General features: G+C 42.3%; 1 protein-coding gene across 1 annotated transcript; it reads left to right on the top strand.

The window, feature by feature from the left end:
- Positions 1 to 2,928: 2,928 nt before the first annotated feature.
- On the top strand, positions 2,929 to 13,621 carry Anks4b (ankyrin repeat and sterile alpha motif domain containing 4B). The gene is made up of 2 exons (XM_050143244.1): positions 2,929 to 3,136; positions 11,814 to 13,621. Exons 1-2 carry the CDS (start codon positions 2,973 to 2,975, stop codon positions 12,892 to 12,894), a joined length of 1,245 nt encoding a protein of 414 aa, XP_049999201.1. The 5' UTR covers positions 2,929 to 2,972; the 3' UTR covers positions 12,895 to 13,621.
- Positions 13,622 to 15,359: the final 1,738 nt, after the last annotated feature.

Raw genomic sequence — 15,359 nt, 5'->3', positions numbered from 1 at the left:
GATGCTGACCCCATCTTCTTGTTGAGTGTCTTAGTTACTTTCCTGTTTCTGTGGTAAAAACACCATCACCAAGAAAATTTCCAGAAGAAAGAGTTCATTTTGGTTTTACAGTTCCAGAGGCTTAGAGACTGTGATGGCAGATAGCTGAGCAGCAGAGGGTTCATATCTCAAACCACAAACAGGAGTCTAACTCGAAATGGCAGGGGTCTTTTGAAGCCTCAGAGCCCACCCCAGTGACATACTATCTGCAACAAGGCCACACCTTCTAACCCTCCCCGAACAACCACCACTGGGGACCGAGTATTCTAACGCCTGAGACTTGTGAGGTTATGAGGGACATTCAAAATATCACATTAGGTATATAAAAGCTCCAAAATATTCTTTTAAATGAATTTTATTTCCCTTATTAGTATCACCTCTCATTATCTGTATAAACACTTTTGGGACTTTTTTTGTCTGTTACAAGTTTATCTACAGTATTTTTATTGGCATTTATTTGATATAATTTTTCTTTTCAGTCCTTCAATGATTTTATGCCTTAGCTTTGTCTATTTATATAAAGCACGGTTGAGCCTTGTGACTGAGGAATTTGAGGCACTTAATTTTAGGTTGGTTACAGACAAGTTTGCAAGTTAGGTGTTAGAAAACCCGCAAATGTTCTCCTCAACTCTGTTCCAACTTTCATCTTAAAAATTTTGATCTGTTTCCCTTTTCATTCTGTTCCAAATAGTTAACAGAAAACTTATATACAGAATATATAAAGGATTCTCATAATCCATTGGTAATAGAACGACAGATGAAAACTCAGGGAAAATGTTTGAAGAGCAGATGTAAAAGTGGCCGAGAGGCAGTTGAAAGGCGTTGTTGGGAAAACGCAAACTAAAGCCATAATAATGTCACTTCATGCACACCGAGATGGCCACGAGAAAAACTGAAATGTAGCAAGAGTGGGCAAGGATGCAGAGAAACTGGAACCCTCATGGGTAATACCCTCCTAGGATGTGAAATAGTCTCTCTCCCTCGCTGCCCCCCCCCGTGTGTGTGTGTGTGTGTGTGTTTGTGTGTGTGTGAGAGAGAGAATGTGTACTGCATGCATGTTTTTGTGTGTAAGCACAAGCACACAAGAGTCGAAGTCAGCGAGCAACCTCAGGTGTCAGCCCTTGCTTCTTGAGTTTGAGGCAGAGTCTCCTGTCACTTCTGCATTCCCCCGGCTGGCTGGCTGGCCTGTGAGCTTCCAGGCTTTCTCCTGTGTCTACCTCTACCTTGCCGTAGGAGGTGGAATTACAGACAGGCGCGTCTGTGTCCGGCTTTTTATGTGAGTTCTGGGGTTTCAAATTCAGATCCTTGTGTTTGTGAGGCAAGGACTTTACCTGCTAAGCCAAATCCTACCTCAACACACACACACACACACACACAGAGTTTCTAACATGGTACCTTTAAAGTATATATTGTTATTCGTAGTAAAGTTTTAATACATGTATACATTGATCAAATCATGTATCACCTAAGACATTTATCATTTCTCTGTGAAATGCTCTCCCTGGCTATTCTGAAATATACCATCCATCAGTCCACCATAGCTATCTTACTGTTCTTACAAATTCTATTTGACAATTCCTTAAAGCTAAATACAAATTACTATGAAAACCAAAATTCTTTGCCTTGCTATATACCCAAGAGATGTAAAAAAAAATGGGAGCAACTTAAATATCAAACCAATATAAGTATTAAATGGATAAAGGATATTTGAAATGCTAGTACAGTGGAACATTATTCAACAATTAAAAGATGACTTCAAAACATACTCCTTTTCTATAAGAGCCCCCAAAACTTGTAGCTCAGACTTTCATTGATATGAAATACTCACAAATGCAGCTATAAAAAGAGAAAATCTATTCATGGTTTTCTAGGGCTGGGAGTAGGAATTCATTACACAAAGGATACCTTTTAAAAGTTTTGTTTTTATATTTAATTGTTTATTTAGAATGTGAGAGTCTGAGTTGGTAGGGGTTCCAGGATTATAGGTTAATGAAGGATGTTTTTAGTGTGGAGGAAATGTTGCAAAATTGAGTCGTAAGCAGGCCATTGGCCAGTATTTGAATTTACAAGACTGGCGAGACCAGAAAGAAATGAATTCCTTAAATGTGCTGTAAGTACTCAACAGACAATAGCAGCATGAACAAAAAGATCACCTACATGAAATAGTGGTGTATAGGAGTTGGCCGTGTTGAAGTGTGGTTAGGGTGACCCAGGGCAAACATCATTATGTAAATGAGGGAAGTTCTGATTGGTTGATATTTAATTTCCAGAGGCCCCTGGGTTTACATAGTGCAGCCTGTGGTTCGGGCTGTACTTGGTTTAGACTGGCTTCACTCAGTTACATCCTTCTGCAGCCAGGAAGTGCTCTGTTTCCTTCATGTGAAATTACCTAGACCGGGCTATTGCCGCAATTCCTGGACAGCAACCTGTTTGCTTTCTGGTCTGTCAGGCAGCCTCTCTCCACACTATGGTTTTGCTACTGTAAATTTACCAAAAGCATTCTTTTTATATTTCAAATGATAAGTTTCAAGTTGTACAAATTATATGTGTAAAAATCCACGGAAACACTTCTTTTCCCACACCAGTAAACTTTAACAGTTCTGAGTTTATTGAGGTTATTGTCTACATTCTGTGCCTGGGTGACCAGTATCACATCTGACACTTGTTAGTGGACACAGTAAAGATTAAATGTGCTTCACCACACTCATGACAGACACGACAGGCCTCAGCGTTCCTTGTCATGACTGGTTCTGAGAGGAAAGGGCTGAGTCTGAGCTTCAGGCCTTCCTGGATGCCTTCCAAGGAATGATGCTGGAATGAGCTTTGGCCTGAGGCGATGGTCCCTGTCACTGATTAACCAGCCCTGTTGGAAGGCTGTACCACCAGCACTGCCCAGACAAAGATACCTGGCCAAGCCCTTGTTGGCAGAAAAAATGGCTACCCGCTATCACCAAGCAGCGAGCGACAGCTACCTGGAACTCCTGAAGGAGGCCACCAAGCGTGATCTGAACCTCTCGGATGATGATGGCATGACACCCACGCTCCTGGCAGCCTACCACGGCAACCTTGAGGCCCTGGAAATAATCTGCAGCAGAGGGTGAGCGATTTCTGTCGGGGCAGCCTGGAGGACTCCACGGCAGAACAAAGAGGCAGGGACGTTTGAGTAAACAGTTTGCCTCTTTCTAGGCTCTCTAAGTAGTTGGCTCTCAGAGAAAGAGGAGACTAAGCTAGGTATGGTTTCTTTCCCTGTGAGAAGAGCCCCCTGGCAGTCACTCAGCCGGAGAGGTGGGTGGGTATTGTAATTGTATGCATTGGAAATCATTTCTGCGGAAGTTAAACTGTTGACTCTTTAGAAAGAGGTCACCATTCTTCTCAGCTCAGTCAATCTCCTTGGTTAGAACAAGTTTTTATTTTACTTTTTCAACCGTGTCACTAAAATCTACCTCTTCTGAGCCCTCAGTTTTGCTGTAAGTTCCTGATTCTTGAATGAAATTTCTGGCTTCACATAAAAGGGATCTCCAGGCCACCAATACTTAGTTTTCTTTCTAGGCAACACACACACACACACACAACACACACACACAACACACACAGAGATTAGTCGGGGGAAGGGAGAGAGAGACACAGACAGACACAGAGAGGGATGAGAGAGAGAGAGAAGCAGACAGAAAGACAGACAGATACAGAGAGGGAGGAGAGAGAGACAGAAAGACAGACAGACGAGAGGAGAAAGAGAGAAGTAGACAGAAAGACAGAGACACAGAGAGGAAGGAGACAGAGAGAAACAGACAGACAGACACAGAGGGAGGAGAGAGAAGCAGACAGAAAAAGACAGACACAGAGAGGGAGGAGAGAGAGAGACAGAAAGACAGACAGAGGGAAAAGAGAGAGAAACAGACAGAAAGACAGACAGAGAGAGGGAGGAGAGAGAGAAAGAGAGAGACAGAGACAGAAAGACAGACACATACACACACGGGTGGGGAGTCAGGAGGGGAGACAGACCGACAGACATACACAGAGGAAATAGGGAGAGAAGGAGAAAAAGACAGACAGACATATGCACACACTATGCCTTAAATGTTAATTCGTCTTTACTAACTCTTATTCTGCTTGCCCTGATGTTTATCAGAGGGCTAGCCAGCGTTGGCAGCTGTTACTTAAAGATGGAGCAAGAGAGGAATCTGAGGGAGCGAGTAGGGGAAGAAGGAAGACAGGGGAGGGAAGGAGCCAAGTGAATGTGTTCAGTATATTGCATAGCTAACATCTGGCAGGTGACAGTCCTCCCTTCCTCCTCCTTGTCTTCCTCCTCCTTTGATTCTTCTTCTCCTTCATCTTTGGTGCTGTCTAGAGGATGCTGATCAACAAAATGTCCTGGTTTCTATTGTGGCAATCAGATTTCAGAGGGAAAGACAAGCAAGTGGTTTATAGTAGACATCAGCAAGCCTGTTTTAGAGAGGGGAAGATTCAGCTTGTATTAGAAAGACAGTGAGCTGATCGAGGACCGAAGGAAACATCACTGCGCACTCCAGGGATGGAAGATGTTGAGATTGGCTGGACATGATTTGCCCAGGGACAAGACAAGCCAAAGCGACAAAACCAGACAACAGGAGCATTGAAAGTTCTGTTAAGGACATGAGTCTCAAACCACACCCTGTGTTTACAAGGGACACAGCAGATAGATTTACACTTATGAATATTGTTCTGGTGGTTGCCCAGTGCTTACAGGGAATGTTTTGAGGATCTTCAAGGTGAACTGAACTAACATGGTGACAAGGGGCATGGGAGGCATAGGGAGATTTGAGGTGCAATTTGGATGTAGACTAGCCGGTGATTAGAAGTGAGCAAATAAAGGGAGAGAGGGTCAACATCCATGTTTGGATTAAACAGATTGCAGATATGGACACCTCGTTGAATTGAGTACATGTCATGAGCATGCTCACAGTATTCACTGAAGCTTCTGAAAAGTTTTCAGATAAATCTTTCTTCTTTTGAGTCAATGCCTCAGTTATTTGTTATAGCAGTGATGGATCTCACGTTTCCTTGAATTATAAGGACACTTTAGTATTATAATCAGCAAATTTACTTCTTAGGTTAGCCCCCTGTTAGATATATTTTTTCTAATTTGCATCATTGTGATGATTGTTTTTCTACATAAATCTTCATCCATACTTTTTAAGTGTAAATTCACAGAACTGAAGTTTTTGAATCAGTGGGCGTGAATCTTAGCCCACTTGTGCTATGATCAAAGAGTACCACAGGCAAGGCCATTTCCAGAGGCTAGAACTTTCCCCAGAGTTCTAAGAGCAGCTCAGAAGTCCAAGATCAGGCTGGCAAGAAGTTCAGTGCCTAGATCCTCGCTCTCCACTTCCAATATGGCTCCTTATTGCTGCCACCTCAGGAGGGAAAAAAGGTGGAGTCCTCACACAGTAGATGAGACAAAAGAAGGGGCAGACAAACAAACAAACAAAAAAAATGTACATTCCCTTCCTTGCTAAGGAATCCCTTTTTCAAGATGGAAGGCGGGGTTCCTACTGAGGATGAGAAGTCCATCGCTGAGCAGATATTGTCTTTCTACCTTTTGTGAGCTGTGTATCTGTAACCCTGCCCCTTTTATGGTGAGGCCCTCAACACTAGTTTATAAAATTGATTTTCAAAGATATGTATGTGTATGTGTATGTGTAAGGGGTGAATGATGGTGTCAGCATGCCACAGTGCACACGTGGAGGTCAGAGGGCACTTTTGTGTGTCAGTCCTCACTGTCCACCAGGTTGCAGAGTGGTCTCTTGTTATTCACAGACTAGCTGCCCATGAGCCTCCAAGGACCCTTCTGTCCCTGCCTCTCGTCTTGCCAGAGGAGCACTGGTATTAGAGATATCTCTGCATCTGACTTTATATGGAGTCTGGGGATCTGAACTTAGGGCCTTTTGCTTGTGTAGCAAGCAATTTACCCACTGATCTCCAGTTTTCAAAATGCTTTTAAAGTTAACAGTTATCAACTAGTATAACTAATCAATATAAATAATTGTCATATATTATAAATATGCTTACAATTCATATTTTAACAAATGATACTTTCTAAATAAAATAGAAATATTTGCACATATAATATGCTATATATACTTATCAAATACATGGATATATAGTATATATTTTAAGTGCATAAATCTGTCAGCCTCTGCTATATAATTTTAACTTTAAGGTCATTCATTCCAAAATGCTAACCGATAAATATGATCGTCCAAGTTTTTCTTTTGCCCACATGCGCACATGTATGGTTTTCTTTAAAAAGGCAATCATCCAAAGCATAAGGATAAATTAACAACATGTCATTAACGATTTGCCCTTAAAAGCTGATATGCATACCACTGCTTTTCACGGCTACATGATAGTCTATGGTATGGTTTAATCATTATTTATTTATGTTAAATTACCACATAAAAATCACGCCAGGCGTGATGATAGTGCACACCTATATTCCCAGCACCCTGAGTCAGGAATGTGGTGAGAATGACGCCAGCCTGGACTTCATAGCAAGTCCCTGTCTTCTAAATTGTGCATATATTTATGATATACAGTATGGCATTTTACATACATTTACATTATGGAATGACTGGATCCTGCCAATTATGTAATACCTTGGCACACTTATCAATTTTTGTGGTGACGATATTTAAAATATATCTTAACAAATTTCAAGTACGAAAAGCATTGTTTTTTATGTTGGCACCGTATTGTAGATTGAATTGCTTGAACTTTTCCTTCTTAATGGATATTTTGCATCTTTAAACCTATATCACCACACTTCTCCTACTTCCAACCACTGTCTACTCAAGAGACTTCTACAGGTCTTATATATTTTAGATTCCATATTTAAGTGAAATTGTGAGGTGTTTGTCTTTTTGTGTCTAGCTCATTTCACATAAGGTGCTCCAGGCTCATCCATGTTTCAAAATGTAAAATTGTCTTTTTCTTTAAGGAAAGATAGTATTCCATTGTACACACACACACACACACACACACATACACACACACGTATATGTTTATATGTACATACATGCATACATTTTTTCATTCATTCACTGATGCAGGCAAATTGATTCTATAATTTATTCAATTAGTTGCCCATTCATAACACTTAATTCCTTCTCGATTCTTGCTCTGTCAGTGAAGACGGTTTGACTTTTGTTGGCTGTTATTATAAGTAGAGTTGAAAGGAACAACCTTGTTCATTCAGCTTTGTCCAAGGCCTCACGTTCCCTTGGGATACATTCTTCAAAGTAGAACGGTGACTTCTGGGAGGTGCCCTGGTGTCAAGTCTTCTGATCTATATCCTGCCAAGCAAGCTGAGCCAGATAATGCTTTTCCAAGCGTGGTACTCACCCTGAGATCTCACTAAAGCCAAACAACTGATAGTTTTCAATCATTTTCTGCTGGATAGGCAAACACTGGCAGTGTAAGGTTTTAATTGGCATTTACTTCATTATTATAAGTACAAATAATTCCTTTTTATGTAGAAAAAAACATTTTGATAGAATTATTCTTTTCCAAGAACAGCTTTACACATATTCAAAATCAACTTCAAAAGAAGAAATCGGAGTGGAGCAGATGCCTAGAGGGTCGTAATTTAAGCAAATTACCCACTTAGCAACAATAACAAGCTGCTTTAAAAGTTATTGACCAAAATTATTGCTTACTAAAAGTCAAGAGCAAAATATGGCTTATTTTAAACTGCTTCTCAGAGTTTCTCTTTTGGGAAAAAATATCAACACTAGATTGAATCTATCCTAAAGAATCCATAAGATATTGACATTAGATTCAATCTATCACACAAAGGTGCTGGTTTGTAGATGGCTGAAGAGATATATGCCTGGTTCTGCTAAGAAATGTGAGCCAGAAAACTGGGTTTAGCAGCAGGCATTGGAGTCCCAGCACTGGAGAGGCAGGGACAGGAGCATCTCTGGGGCTTGCTGGCTGGTCAGTCTAGCTAATTGGTGAGCTCTACTTTCAGTGAGAAACCCTGTTTCAAAAAGAACAAAAATGAAGATGCAATTGAGAAAGACAACCATGTTAACCTCTGCCCTCTATGGGTATGAACTGGAGCATGCATACGTGTACACACACACACACACACACACACACACACACACACACACACAGACATGTGAGTCAGGCAGGCATGGTGGTGCATACCTGTAGTCCTAGAAATCAGGAGACCGAGACAGGAAGATTCAGAGTTGAAAGTCAGCCCTAGTTACATAGAAAGATTCCTTATAAACAGATAGAGGCAGAGAAAGGAAGGATTAGGTTTAGAAAGACTTCATGAAGCTTGACAATAATAAAATAAATTTATATTGATTGGAAAGCTGTCCTCAGGGTTTAGATGCACTAGGAAAACCCATGGAACATCTTCCTGACAGCATTTGAAATTTTCTCTAAAGAAGATCCACCTCGGCCCCATCTCAGGCTTTTCTCACGTTCTTCCTTGGATCTTGAAAGCATCACTGGAGCCCCGCTGAGATGGGAACATTCACTCATTCTGCCTGAAGTCTGTGGCTCTAACCCAGACTTAACACCCTGTTACTTCCTGCTACAACTCAACCCTGCCCAGCTCTTCCTGCTCTAGTTTATCCGATCCGAGGATAATCCGGGCGAATTTAGTCAGTGTGTTTTTGTTTATACCATAGCCACATCTTGGCTGTTTTCCAGCGCTGCTTTGATGTCTAGGGTGCTTAAGGGGTCCTTTGAATATGGTGTTCAGTTAAGTAAATAAAAAGTGAAACCACGTGTTTGGAGATGAGGAACTGTGTTCCCCAAAGATTTGATTGTGCCAAGACTGGAAGAGGGGGGTCTCCTTTGATCCAAAATAATTAAATTGGGCTAACTGGTTAGGGCCCTCTTAACGGAGACTCCCTAACAAAACGGCATTATGTAGCCTTTGCTTTCCTTAGATTCAATCTCACTTTCTTTCCTTCCTTCTCCCATTCCTTTACCCATAACTCCACACTATCTGGTCGCGCCGATGTACGCCCAGATATGCCACGTGATATCACCCATCCTTGTCTGTGCTATGCTCTTCTCTGTGTGAAACAGGCGGCCAACCTTTGGCTGGATCTAGCCCATAAATGGGCTTTTATTGGATTTCAATGTGGTTTTTTTTTTGCATTTAGAATTGATCCAACATTTAAAATAAATTCCATGAAATTCTGGAGTTCAGCCTTTGTTTGAAACGCGGATGTGATAACACTGCTTCTGCTTCGTTAGGGCGTAGCCAGAGCTGCCTTGCTACTGAAGTTTCTAGGAGCTTGAGCATATCTTGATCTTTGCTGAGAAAACCAGTTGTGTGTCTTCTTTGGACAGATTTTGAAATATCTGCTAGAAACTACAGATTATAAAACGAGAAAAAAAATGCAGGCTTTTTCCTTTTGGGAAAATTAATTGGGTAAATGGAGCATAACTACTTGATAAATAAATAAATAAATAAACAAATCTATAAATACTTAACTACAAGAACTAGGCTAGCATGGTGATTAACCCCTGCAATCCTGGTACGTGGGAAGCTGCAGCAAAAGGATCGCCATGAGTTTGAGGCAAGCTGGGACAACATAGTGAGTTCCTGCTTGTCTGAGAAACAGAGTAAGACGCTGCCTCAAAACCAAACACACAAACGGCTGGTGAGATGGCTCAGTGAGTAATGGCATTTGCCACTGAGTCTGATGACCTGCGATTGCCCCTGGGTCCCACATGGTGAAAGGAGAGAACTGACTGCTGTAAGCTGTCCTCAGACCTTCGCATGCATATTGTGGGACACTCATGTGGCGCACACCTTTAATCCCAGGGTTTGAGAGGCAGAGGCAGGTGAATCTCTGTGAGCTTGAGGCCAGCCTGATCTACAGAGTGAGTTTCAGGACAGCCAAAGATACACAGAGAAACACTCTTAAAATACCGAAACGAACAACAAACAAAAACCCCACAAGTGCGTTGTGGTGGTAGAAATTTACCAAATGACCACAAGAAAAGAAAAATATATGAGTATGGAGAAAAGAGAGATGTTGATAACATGTACTGAATAGTACATGGATAGTTTGCCTAACATTTTTCTATGTTATACATGTTTAAGTTTACAGAAAAACTCTTATAAGGGGCATTATTAGTCTCAGTTAGGATAGAATACAGTCATGCTTAATGGAAATGTAACATTTTAATGATAGGATTTTAGTTTGTTGCTTTGTTTCTTTGCTTCATTGTAGCTTTGGTTTTGAGACAGGGTGTCACTATGTAGCCAAGGCTAGCCTCAAATGCTGGTTAAGTGTACAAGCTGGGTTATATCCATGTAAGCCTTTTATTTTGTCATAGATGGTTAAACATGAGACAGGCCTACTCTATGGGACGCCACCTGTTCTGCTGTGGATACAGCTCCACGGTAGAACACGTGACAGGCACATATGAGGCCCTGGGTTCTTCCATTAGCACTGCAAAAATAAAAGTGGAAGTGTGCTGTCTGTCACCATCATTCAAAACATTGCACCCTCCAAGAGTCTTACTTACTCCTGGGATGGTGATTGGAAACCAGGAGTTGACAGGGAGGAGACCCACGTCTGAGTCATCAGGTTATAGGATTCTGGTTGTACCACATTAACCTAGGGAGTCTGAATCACCCGAAGATCTTGTCAAGCTCTAGATTCTGATTCAATAAGTCTGGGTTGGGCTCCAGATTCTGCATATTGATAATACCACAGCTAATCTGCTGTTGCTGCCAACTGTATGTTTGGGTCAAAAAACTACTCAAAATAGAATCAGTATGGTATATGAGCATCCTTTCAAGTGGGTAGGTCTTTTCTGCTTCTGTTTCAGCTTTCCTAGCAGCAGTGGTGAGAACATTTTCAATTCATCCCCCTCCTTCAGTAGGGTCTGTACTTGTTTCTCAAGGCCTCACAGGAAATAGAAGCTCTTTTTTCCTGGTTTATTTGTTGTTGTTTTGTTTTCTACATTTGACTCATGGGAGGGCTGACGTGTTAGCTAGAATGAACTCTCTCCAAGTCCTCCGAGAATACGGCTAAGTTGTCAGGACAATTAAACACAGAAATTATTGAAGTTATATGAACTCACTAGTGAACAAGTTTTATTAAAATGTCACACTTGACATTCACCACTTCCCAGTGAGTTCACTGTTCTTCTTGTGCGTGTGCTCTGAAGTGACAGACGGCCATGGATGGTTGCGGCGGAACAGAAATAGCATACTATTGCTTGTTTCTTCCTGTCTCTTTATCCAGTGGGGTGATGTGGCAAGATGAAAATTTTCATGGTGTGTAGATTTATACCATCATACACACTATTTATCAGGGATTTGATTTTTTTTCCATGAATGAGCCCATTGTTAAATATTTACAAGTATATCATTGAATGATACTATTCTTGGCTTCAGGGAAACGTCTAATTGAGCTCAATCAGAATCAGGCATGGTACTATATTTCCTTTCTCTGAGTCATGTGACCCCAACTCTGGCCAATGTGATATGAAGGTAACTCTGCTAGGAAGTTTTTGGAAAGATTTTTTTTCCTCTTCTAAAAGGGAGGCATAGCAAGGAGATGGCTCTCCCTATTTCTGGCCATCTGGTATCTGGCTCTGACACAGCTAAACTCAGCAACCATCATATGTCAACGTCAAGGCAGGATAAACACGCATTTTGTTGGTTGTTTTTGTTTTTCTTTAGAGACCTCATGTTCAGTGAAAAAACACACCACTTTAACATGCATCTTTCATATTTTCTTCTCTAGTGGGGATCCCGATAAGTGTGACATCTGGGGAAATACTCCTCTACATTATGCCGCCTCCAACGGCCACACCCACTGCATCTCATTCTTGGTCAACTTCGGTGCCAACATCTTTGCCCTGGATAATGACTTAAAGTCTCCACTGGATGCTGCTGCCAGCAGGGAGCAGAAAGAATGTGTTGCTCTCCTGGATAAGGCTGCCACCATACAGAACACCACGAACCCCAAGAAGGTGGCCCGACTGAAGGAGCAGGCTCTGAGGAACGCCAGGAGGCAGATGAAAGAATGCGAGCGACTTCAGGAGAAGCACCAAAGCAAGATGGCACGCAACTATAGCAAGGAGGACGCTGGGACTTTTTCTTCTTCCCACGACGCCTTCTCCGGGTCGTCCCTTTCCAAAGCTTCTACCGGCGGATTTGGGTCCCTGTCTAAAGGGATTAAAGATACCTTCAAGTTAAAATTTAAGAAGAACAAAGATACAGCAGAGCAGGTGGGGCAGGAGGACAGAAACGGGCAGAGGCACGTAATGGAAGTGTTCAGAGAGGAGGAAGACGACTCATTGCCAGATGACTTCGGAGAGAAGCTCCGTTTCTCGGCAGGGAAAGCCAGCGATGTACAGCACGTAGAGTCTATTCTCAACCGTCCAGGGCTAGGGAGTATTGTTCTTAGAAGGAACAGAGTACTGGACCTCGAGGACATCTCAGCCAGCAAGAGGGAGTTGGGGTTTAAGATGCCCAGTGAGCTGTTCGAAAGACAAGGGGCAGCTGATGAAGAGGCGGATGAAGAGGGCGAGGCAGATGGAACTGCCGGTGATCTTCCCTGGGATGAAGATGAAGTCGAATGGGAGGAGGATGTGGCTGATGCCACTCCCCTGGAAGTGTTCCTGCGGGCTCAGCACCTAGAGGACTTCCTCCCCGTTTTCATGAGAGAGCAGATTGATCTAGAAGCCCTGCTGCTTTGCTCCGATGAGGACCTTCAGAATATTCACATGCAGCTGGGCCCCAGAAAGAAAGTCCTTAATGCCATAGACAAGAGGAAGCAGGCGCTCCGGCAACCTGGGCAGCTGGTGGATACCAGCCTCTGATGGAGACCCTTGTTTAGCAGGGTGATCTGAACATGGGGTCATGCACAGTCCCCTTGGGAGCACCACAGGAGGCAGCCTGTACCTGATCTCTGTCCAATGAAATACCTCTGGGTGTGGGTGTTAGGGTTTTAGAGAGGACCCCAAATACAGAGAGCCAGACTCTGGGAGATACTTTGTGTTCAGGTAAACTATCAGTGGGAAAAGCTAGGAGACCTTGGAATAAGACAACTGTGTTTCTCCTCATGACTTTGCATTCTGTGTAGACCAAAGGCTCCCACTGGTCTAAAGTGTAAAAGCCAACTTAAATGGACCTAATCCTTCAACAGATATTTATAAGCAACAGGGTTGGGTTTACAGTATTCCTATCTAAGAGTCAGGACAGTGTGTAGCAGGTAGGGGGATGCAGAAGGAGAATGTGAGGAGCCTGTTATGGACCAAATTTCTAAAGTTCATGTATGAAAGCCCTAACGCCTTGGTGAGTCTTTTTGGACATAATACTTTAAAAAGGTGATTAAAGCTGTGTGAGGTGATAAGGGTGGGCTCTTTATTCCATGTCACTTAAAGAAAAGAAAGATAAATTAAGGGTGTGCTCACACAGGAAGAAAAGAGAATAACAGGAAGGCAGCTGTCAATCAGCCAACGAGAGCACCCTCCCCCCCAGGAAATTTGACAATCATTTGAACTTCCAGCCTCCTGAGATGGGAAAAAATAAATTTCTGTTGTCTGAGCCACTCTGCCTGCAGTGTTTTGTTGTGGCAGCCTAGGCTGACAGTGTGGTGTGTAAACAAGGGGACGGTGAAGGGAGAGAAAGAAGGGTCAGGAAAGCAATGCTTGACCCATTTCACAGTCTTTCTAAGGGCTAGAGCCTTGTGAGATTTAAAAGGAGGTAGAAAAAGTATAGGAAGACTAGTTTTCGGAAGATTGATGGCAAAAGTAAATGTTACGCATCCATGTTTGTTGTGTGTGCCTTCCCTTTGTGAGTGCTTTTTGGCGGTGCCGCTGTCCGGGTAAGTGCGCTAAGTTATAGCTTCAGTCTTAGATGTAGCCCAAATAACCATAGGCTAACAGCTTGAACATCTGCCTGTGGAGCTATTGGGAGGAGGTAGGCATCCATCTCCCAAACGGGGCTTAGTAAAAGGAAGTTAGGTCATAGAGGTATGCCCTTGAAGTGGGTATTGGGATTTTAAATACTCCCTCCCTTTGTTTTCCGTCCACCTTGAAGTGAGCGGGTTCCCTCTGTCACATGCTCTAATAGACCACATAGCCACAGGTCCAAAGCACGGAGACAAAGTATTAATGGAGCAAAGCCTCTGGATTAAAAATTCAGTAATAAATTGAAACAAACCATTCTTTCTTAATTATGTTCAAATGCCTATTCTACCCATCCCCCCACAAACACCAGATAGGACACCAATGACAGGTCAAAGCAACAATTCTGCCAAGTCTAACTCAAAACCATGGTGCTGTTTGACTTAACAGGAGTACGGAAAACTCAAAAGGTAGCTGTATCAGCCAAAATGCATCCTGGGAGCTCCCTGCCTGAAGCTGCAGGTGGCTCCACCAGAGACCCTTTTTCTCCCCAGTAGTTTTGCTGCTTTCTCCACCTTGGGAGGAGTCTTGTGAATGTCATAGTTTCCATAAGCTTCTTGAGGCTTCTGAACCTCTCTCCTCTCTCCAGTAGGTAACGTTTCAATTCGGAGAAAGTAGCTACACAACAGTTACATTATATAATCTCTCTATATATTATGTAATATATAAACACATATGTGTGTGCAATTGTTACACACACATATATTCCATTTTACTCTATTGTTCCTCACTCTCCATTTTCCATATCTTTAAACTTTTCACAGACCCCTTTCTGCTTACATCACACACACACATGCACTCACACACATGCACACACACATGCTCACACACACACAGATTCTGTATATGAGAAATATGGGGTATTAGTCTTTCTGAATGGGGCTTATTTCGCTTAACAGTCTTTGATTCCTGAGATCTATTAATTTCATTCTTTACAGATGAATAAAGTTCCATTGTGTAATGCACTGCATCTCTTTCCCCATGCATCGGTTGCTGGACATCTCAGCTGACCCCATTCCTGGCTATTGTGGGCAGGTCTGTGTGGTATGTTGAATGGGATACCTGGATCACATGATAGCTCTGTTTTCAGTTAAGGAAGGGCTGCTACACTGGTTTCCATAGCTTACTTTCTCTCCAGCAATGTGTACAGTTCTTCTCTTGAACGTCTTGCATTTTTTTTTATGCTGACAGTTTTTAGAAGGCAATCTCAAATTGAAACCACCCCTAACCAATACCTAAGTTTTATTGGGATTCTCTAACCAGACTACCACCAGGTATAATTTACCATTGACTCTGTGTGTAATATTAGAAAGGTTATTTTTGCCTAAATAATTTTCCATTCACATCTGAGTTACTTCAAGAGGCTCCATGCAGGA

The sequence above is a fragment of the Alexandromys fortis genome, unplaced genomic scaffold, assembly GCF_014885135.2.
Source record: "Alexandromys fortis isolate MF-2015 unplaced genomic scaffold, M_Fortis_MF-2015_v1.1 scaffold_45, whole genome shotgun sequence".
In the NCBI taxonomy this organism is placed as follows: Eukaryota; Metazoa; Chordata; class Mammalia; order Rodentia; family Cricetidae; genus Alexandromys; species Alexandromys fortis.
Note: the sequence above shows the minus strand (reverse complement) of the source record. Positions and strands in the feature narration are given on the sequence as shown.

Bases quoted from the DNA above. Each gene is read 5' to 3' on its own strand.
- Anks4b (XM_050143244.1), top strand. From the start codon at position 2,973: ATGGCTACCCGCTATCACCAAGCAGCGAGCGACAGCTACCTGGAACTC. The intron at 3,137-11,813 runs GTGAGCGATTTC...TTTCTTCTCTAG, and splicing joins GAAATAATCTGCAGCAGAGG to TGGGGATCCCGATAAGTGTG.